This window comes from Microcebus murinus, chromosome 18 (assembly GCF_040939455.1).
Source record: "Microcebus murinus isolate Inina chromosome 18, M.murinus_Inina_mat1.0, whole genome shotgun sequence".
In the NCBI taxonomy this organism is placed as follows: Eukaryota; Metazoa; Chordata; class Mammalia; order Primates; family Cheirogaleidae; genus Microcebus; species Microcebus murinus.
The window spans coordinates 30,643,968-30,652,429 of record NC_134121.1 but is presented as its reverse complement, the minus strand read 5'-3'; the positions used below and the strand labels follow the sequence as shown (position 1 = coordinate 30,652,429).

Here is an 8,462-nt window from a genome sequence, read left to right as displayed (position 1 = left end):
TCCAGGACTGGCTTCGGCTGGTGTTTTGCGCATGTTTCTGCCAGTACCTGGACCCTGGCTATAGTTCTACGCATGTGCATTGCCCACAGTTTGCCTTCAAGGAACCCTGTACGCATGCTCTTACGCTAAACTTGAGGAGCCAGTCTACGGCCTAGGCGCAGACGCACTAAGCCTAAGCAGCCGGTGATGGCGGCAGTAGCGGCCGTGGCTGCGGCGGGTCCGGGCCCATGAGGCGACGACGGAGGCGGGACGGCTTTTACCCAGCGCCGGACTTCCGAGACAGGGAAGCTGAGGACATGGCAGGAGTGTTTGACATAGACCTGGACCAGCCAGAGGACGCAGGCTCTGAGGATGAGCTGGAGGAGGGGGTGAGGCCCGGGGTCTCGGGGAGGGAGGGTGCCGAGGTGACAGGGCCCGGGCGGCGGCGCGGACGCTGGAAGCCCGGCGTGTTCTGGAGCGCGGAGACCCGGAGGGCTCCTGGAGGAGCTGAGGCGCCGCGCTGCCCGAGGCAGCGGAGCGGGCGGGGCGGACATGCCCCTAGGTGTGAGGCCTCTGCGGGACTCGCAGGTGCAGGTCGCGCCCTTAGCGGGCAGCGCAGCCGGGTCAGCGCAGCGGCGAGCAATTTGTTTGAAGGGGTAAGGAGAAAGGGCGCGTGGTCGATTCCTCGAGCTGTTGGACTTGAGTGTGGCGGGGCGCGGGTGGTGTGAGCATGTGTTGGGGGGAGGGGGGCTGCGCTTGCTGGACATCCCCTAAATGCAGGTGAAGTGCGGAAGGGTTTCCCTTCCAGTGTAAGATTTCAAATATTAAATCTTCAGACATCCCACAACCACCTCTCTTCTCGGCCTGTCGCTTCTCTCCTAGGAAGCGCTCAGCTGTTAGAAGTGACAGCTGAAAACTTCTGTCGGGAGTAGCGCTGCCGCTGCTGTTACAGCCACCAGGAGTTTTATTTCGGGAGCAAGGGGGCTCTGCTGCATCTTTCAGGGTTTGTTTGTTCGCTTTTTTTTTTTTTTATAACTCCCTTCCGTGTGACTTTTTAAAATAAGCATTTATAAAGACACACGGCATTTGTAACTTTTCCCCAAGTTGAAGATGTCTGTGTTTTTTCAGAATAATTTGTGTAATTTGGGGATGGAAAAAAACCAATGTTGACAGCTGTGATTTGGCTTGCCAAAAATAAATTGCTTGAACAGAGACTTGTGAATGGTAGTGCGAGGGCTTTCCTTGCTGTAATTTAGGGTGCTAAATTTAGAATTGTTTTTCCTTATGCACAGCTTGGTTTTACCTTTGCTGTCTTAGTGGTTTGTTATTCTTTATGGAATAGCATTCTTTCTTCAAGATAAATTTATTGAAAAGTCACAAATTGCACCTGAAGTTCAAAAATGGTGTTGTCATACTAAACTACTGATTTAGACAAGTGGTCATCAGTGACAACCTCATGGTAATGCAGGTTCTAAATTCCATTGTCTGTGTCAGTATTTGGATTAATGACTGTTGTCAGATGTTTGCTCTACTGCACAGGGGGCTTCCCTGCCCTTGCTGCCGCCTCAGTTTTTCTCTGCTGACATGTGCCCTACTGTTGACAAAAGATTGAGATGCTATATATAAAGAACTTTGAACACTTTACAAAACTAAGTGGGCTATAATAATACTGTCTTTTCATAATTAAATGAGACTAAATAAAAATCACATGGTTTAGAAGGTGGTTATTGAGGTGTGTGCTTTTTAAACTCATGATTTCATAATGGAATTCCAAGTAGCCTCATTAAGCGAATATAGTAATAACACTAAATACAATTTGAAACAAATATGGAATTACTTTCATTACATATACCATACTTTCATCCATTATGTTGATTCCATATGGCAGTGGCTTTGGAGCAAGGCAGGGGAGAAAACTGGATAGGAAGGGTGCTGTATAGCTTCATTAGTTGAACTGAGAATTTCCAATCATGGGTTTATTCTTCTTTGAAAGTACAATAGTATATTAAGATTCCTGTTATGAACTGGGACCTTGTTTTTCTTTTCCCTTTCTCGTTGTGTTTCAGGAACAGTAGGTGTTACAGGGCTTTTGTTTCACTGGGTACAAGCAAATAGGATTTTGAGAAAGTATGAGGAGGTGGCTAGAAAAAGTGGTAGAAATAAGAAAGAGAAAGAAATGTGACCACGACCGTGGGGAGAGGAACTTTGGGGGAAGAGCAGAGGTAATTAAAGAGGATTTTGATGAAGAGCCTTCAGTAAAATATATTTTACTTAGCAATACTTTTTGGAGTTGAAAATGTTTCTTTTGAGAGTGTTATTCTAAGGGGTGCCTCAAGGTAGGTAGACAAGAGAAGAGTTGGAGTGGGAGTGAGATCGAGTTGGCAACCCATGGAGATTCAATGGTGTCCAAATAACTCTGAAATAAAATAATTTAAAAATAATTCTGAAAAATGAGAGAAGTTTAGATTCTTAGAAAATCTTATAATAGTTTCTGTTGGTGAATCTATAACTTTTAGTTCATTATACAAACTTTTTAAACATTGGTGCATATCAGAGTAGCCTTACTTCATTTTGTAGTAAGGAAACTAAGACATAGATGGTAGCCCAAAGATCACATAGTGGTGGTGTCTTCTGACTCAATTCAGAAAGCTTCATTGCACAGGATCTTCATCCTATTTACTAGTCTTGTTCATAATGTGCCTCTTTGTGGTGTGTCAAAAGTGAATTCAAATCCCTTCAGCCATACTCACTATGTGACCTAGAGTAAATTGCTTAATCTCTCTGATACTTTCTTGTATATAAAATGAGGGTCACACAAAATAAAATATATAAAGTACAATACTCTCAAAATATCCTGTCATATTAAGCAATTAGCTAGTTCACAGAAATGTAGCTTGTCAGAGTTTCATTGCCAAGGAACCAATCATTTAAGTTTGCCCTCTTCTATGCCTAGAGACTTAATAAGTGCAATTTAACTAGGGGTGTTGTATTTTTACAGCTGTTGTATCATGGTGTTTTTTATTTTATAAATCATTGATCCTGTTTAGAAATATTTGCCTTTTAAGGTAAGTTATACTGAGTGAATCTGTGATGTATTTACATAGTTCAGTTAATTCTTTAGAGATTAAAAGATGAGGAGACTAAATTGATACATTTATGGACAAAGTTGAATGTCTGCCACCTGAGTAAAAAAAAAAACCCTGATTAAATATAACAGAGGAATATATTAGAGCCAGTTCGTAAGAGGGTTTTTTTTTGTTTTTTTTTTTGATTTTGTTTTTTTTTTTGAGGGGGGGGTCTTTTCTGTTTTTTCGTTTCACTGGTGATAGTATTTGTAGCAGTGAATTGAAACTAAGGGAAAATTCTCCAGAGAATTTCATTAGATTGCAAAAATAGCAGAATCTTCTCTGCTTTCTGTATCATTAAGAGAGTAGTAGAGGGCCAGGAGAGGTGCCTCATGCCTGTAACCCTAGCACTCTGGAAGGCCGAGGCAGGAGGATCACTTGAGCTCAGGAGTTCGAAACTAGCCTGACCAAGAGCAAGATGCCATCTAAAAACAGAGTAGTTCAGTCCAGAGGATGAAGCAAAAAAAAAAATAAAAATAAAATAAAATAAAATAAAAACAGAGTAGTAGAAAACTGTAATGCCATTTTTTTAAAATCCTTCCTTTTTACTCTACTAATTTAAAATATGATTCTTCCCATAAATAATAAAATAAAATTTGAAATAATCACAGAGGCTTACCACACAAGTTTCAGATTGGGACATAAGATTTTTATTGAGCAAAAGTTTGTACTCCTATTCATCATTATGAAAAAATATAGAAAAAAATCTCATTAATACTTATCTTGCACTGTAATATAAACTTACCATAAAGCAGCAACTATAGACCGGGCATGGTGGCTCATGCCTGTAATCCTAGCACTCTGGAGGCCGAGGCGGGTGGATCGCTCAAGGTCGGGAGTTCGAAACCAGCTTGAGCAAGAGCAAGACACCGTCTCTACCAAAAATAGAAAGAAATTAATTGGCCAACTAAAGATATATAGAAAAAATTAGCCAGGCATGGTGACGCATGCCTGTAGTCCCAAGCTACTCAGGGGGCTGAGGCAGAAGGGTCGCCTGAGCCCAGGAGTTTGAGGTTGCTGTGAGCTAGGCTGATGCCACAGCACTCTAGCCCAGGCAACAGAGTGAGACTCTGTCTCAAAAAAAAGCAGCAACTATTTTTAAATACCCAAGATTTGGGGCATGGTTTACTCCTTTCTCCCAATTCATGTGAGTTATTGAGTCTTCTCAGGAAGTATGTGAACAGCGAGGCAAAGCAGGTAAGAATATCTGGATTAAGGACATTTTCACCCAAAGTGGAACAATTTATTTAAATTTTTATAAAATGTACTCTCTCTTGTTGGGACTTTAGGCATAGTAAGTTGAATTTATGTACATTTTTATTTAAAACTTTGCAAATACTCATTCCTTATATAGTACCTTAGATAAGCAGAATTCCACTTTGGCAATCATAGCGACACACAGAAAAGGGATTGGATTGGTCATAAAACTTAAGGCAGCAGAAAAAATTATGAATAAAGAGTTTCCTGTGAAAGAGAGTTGTCAGTACATATTATAATGTTAGCTTGATGCTTCTTGTGTGAGACTTTTCTGAAGGCACCACTGGTAACAGAAAAGATTTGTACCTCTAATGCTTCTGTTCTAGAAGGTAACGGTAGGAAGTCATAAACACAGATGCAGGTGGCAATACAGGCCTGGCCAGCTCCGGAAATGAAACATAGCTACAGGGTATATCTTGTGAGGCTTCAAAGTCATGCTTCTGTGTTAACTACTATGTGGTCTTTAATTTAGAATTAAGTAAAACTAACATTAAAGAAAAGACAATTATGTAATACCAGTTTTATCACATCTAAGAGAAGTTAGTCTTTTGTCTTTAAAGTGAATCCATCATAGGTGATTGTATAGAGCAACAGAGACCAAAAAAAAAAAAAACTTTAGCCTTGACCACTCCCACCTCCCCCACACAAAAGAAACTGTGTCCAGTTGAAATGGTGAGAACTGATTTTTTTTTTACTTGATACTGTCCCATCCATTTTGCCTCAGTCTAATCACGTGACATATATTTCCTGGTATTACACATCATCCTGACTCGTTCACACCTTGAGCAGGTTATGACTAAAAATGTTTGGTTTGTTTTGGCATTGGAACATCTATTCTGTAAGAATACTATCAGTATTTATTGTGTATCTTGGCTGTGTACTGGTACTTTTGAAAAAAGGTGGCTCACTTAATGTCTTTTGAATTATTCTAAAATTAGGACACTGATTGCTTAAAGACTTCTAATTTTTTAGAGCCTATTTTCAATTAAGTGATATCCTTTTGTGTGTAAACCAAAAGAGTTCAAAATCAGACTATGTTCAAGAATACTCATCTTAAAGCTATATGTTGTATTAATAATATCAGTAACTAAATTTCTGCTAAGTTTTTCTTTCTTTCTTTTTTTTTTTTTTAACAATTTAGCAAGTTTTAGTCCGGGCACGGTGGCTCATGCCTATAATCCTACCACTCTGGGAGGCCAAGGTGGGAGGATAGCTAAAAGTCAGGCGTTCAAGATCAGCCTGAGCAAGAGTGAGACCCCATCTCTTCTAAAAAACAGAAAGAATTTAGCTGGACAACTAAACATATATAGAAAAAATTAGCCGAGTATGGTAGCAAATGCCTGTGGTCCCAGCTACTCAGGAGGCTGAGACAGGAGGATCACTTGAGCCCAGGAATTTGAGGTTGCTATGAGCTAGGCTGATGCCACAGCACTCTAGTCCAGACAACAGAGTGAGACTCTGTCTCCAAAAACAAAAAAGAACAATTTAGCAAGTTGTAATTTTTTACAGAGTTGTGCAACCATCACCACAATTTAGGGTTGTTTTTTTTTTTGTTTTTTTTGAGACAGAGTCTTGCTTTATTGCCTAGGCTAGAGTGAGTGCCATGGCCTCAGCCTAGTTCACAGCAACCTCAAACTCCTGGGCTCAAGTGATCCTAAGTAGCTGAGAGCATGCGCCACCATACCTGGCTAATTTTTTCTATATATATTAGTTGGCCAATTAATTTCTTTCTATTTATAGTAGAGACGGGGTCTCGCTCTTGCTCAGGCTGGTTTCGAACTCCTGACCTCGAGCAATCTGCCCACTTCGGCTTCCCAGAGTGTTAGGATTACAGACGTGAGCCACTGCGCCCGGCCCACAATTTAGTTTTAGAACATTTTTAACACTCTAGAAAGAAGCTTTGGCCTACTTATAGTTACTCCTTATTCTTACCACCAGCCCTAGGCAATCACTAATCTACTTCTCATCTCTATAGGTTTGCCTTTTCTAAACATTCCATATAAATGGAATCATACTGTATGTGGTCTTCTGTGTCTGACTTCTTTCACTTAACATAATGTTTTTGAGGATCAAAACATGATTTTAACATATATCAATATTACATTCCTTTTTAGGGCTAAATAGTATTCCAATATATGGATAAACTACATTTCATTAATTCATCAGTTGATGTTCATTTGTGGTGTTCATTCAAATATGCATTTGGGTTATGAATAAAAACTTTTATGAACATTTGTGCCTAGGTCTTTGTAGAACATGTATTTTCATTTGTTTTGAGTAGATACCTAGGAGTAGATTTGCTGGATCATATGGTAAATCTTTATCTTTTTTGTTTTTTTTTTTTTTTTTTTTTGAGACAGAGTCTCAATTTGTTGCCCAGACTACAGTGAGTGCCGTGGCATCAGCCTAGCTCACAGCAACCTCAAACTCCTGGGCTCAAGCAATTCTTCTGCCTCAGCTTCCCAAGTAGCTGTGACTACAGGCATGCACCACCATGTCCGGCTAATTTTTTCTATATATATTAGCTGGCCAATTAATTTCTTTCTGTTTATAGTAGAGATGGGGTCTCACTCTTGCTCATGCTTGTCTCAAACTCCTGACCTTGAGCCATCTTCCCACCTCGGCCTCCCAGAGTGCTGGATTACAGGCGTGAGCCACCGTGCCCAGCCTCTGTTTATCTTTTTAAGAGACTGCCAAACTGTTTTCCAAAGTGGTTGCACCATTTTACATTCCCATCAGGAGTATATGAGGGTTCCAATTTCTCTACGTCTTTGCCAAACTAACTTTTCTTTTTGATTTATAACCATCCTAGTGAGTGTGAAGTGATATCTTATTATGGTTTGGGTCTGCATGTCCCTAATGACTAATGATGTTGAACATCTTTTCATTTGCTTATTGTCCATTGTATATGTTCTTTGGAGAAATTATTTACTCAGATCATAACCCATTTGTAAAAATTGGGTTATTTGGCCAGGTGCAGTGGTTCATGCCTGTGATCCTAGCACTTTGGGAGGCTGAGGCAGGAGGATTGCTTGAGGCCAGGACTTTGAAACCAGCCTAAGCAAGAATGAGACCTCATCTCTACAAAAAATAATTAAAAATTAGCCAGGCATAGTGGCACACACCTATAGTCCCAGCTACTCAGCAGGCTGAACCAGGAGGAGTTTGGGGCAGCAGTGAGCTGTGATCATGCCATTTCACTCCAGCCTGGGTAACAGAGTAAGACCCTATCTCTAAAAAAATAAAATTTTTAAAAAATTGGGTTATTTCTCTGTTTATCATTGAACTGTAGTAGTTCTTCATATATCTCTGTTCTGTGATTTTTCTTTTTCTCTTCTCGATAGTGTCTTTTGACATGTAAAATTTTAAACTTTCAGTAAATCCAATTTATTTATTTTTTTTTCTTTAGTTTGTACTTTTGGTGATGTGTATTAGAAATTATTGCCTTCCCCAACATCCTTGAAGATTTACTCCCTCCTGTGTTTCTTCTGAGAGTTTTATATAATTTTAGCTTCTACATTCAGGTCTTTGCTCCATTTCAAGTTAATTTTTGTGCATGGTATGAAGTAGAAGTCTAAATTAATCTTTTTGCATGTGGATATCTAATTGTCCCAGCACCATTTATTTACTATCTGTTTGCTATAGAATAGTTTTAGCATTTTTATTGAGAATCATTTGATGATAAATGTAAGAGTTTATTTCTGGCTTCTTAATTCTGTTCCATTGATCTATATGTCTTTCTTATGCCAGTAACACCCTGTCTTGATTGCTGTGTCTTTGTCTTTTGTGTCTTTGCTCTTTTTCAAGATTGTATTGGCTATTTTGGGTCCCTTGCATTTCTGTATGAATTTTAGGATCAGCTTGTCATTTTCTGCAAAAAAGGAACCTGGGGTTTTGATAGGATTCAGTTGAATCTGTAGATCAGTTTGGTTAGTATTGCCCTCTAAAACAATGTTAAGTCTTCTGATCCATGAACATGGAATACCTTTCCATTTATTTAGGTCTTCTTTAATTTTTTTAAGTAATATTTTATAGTTTTCACTGTATAAGTCTTACACTTTTGTTAAATTTTTTTCTAAGCTATTCTTATTGATGCTATTG

General features: G+C 39.4%; 1 protein-coding gene across 3 annotated transcripts in view; it reads left to right on the top strand.

Annotated features, from left to right (window-relative positions):
* The first annotated feature begins 140 nt into the window (after window positions 1–140).
* The window catches only part of RPS6KB1 (ribosomal protein S6 kinase B1), a 48,426-nt gene continuing 40,104 nt past the window's right edge, over window positions 141–8,462 (top strand). For 2 of the 3 annotated variants that reach the window (XM_075994412.1, XM_075994411.1), the window contains exon 1: window positions 141–368. In XM_075994412.1, the coding sequence (XP_075850527.1) occupies window positions 228–368 (141 nt within the window). In that variant the 5' untranslated portion in view covers window positions 141–227. The remainder of the gene's footprint in view (window positions 369–8,462) is intronic. The other variant, XM_012770566.2, reaches the window with a different exon arrangement.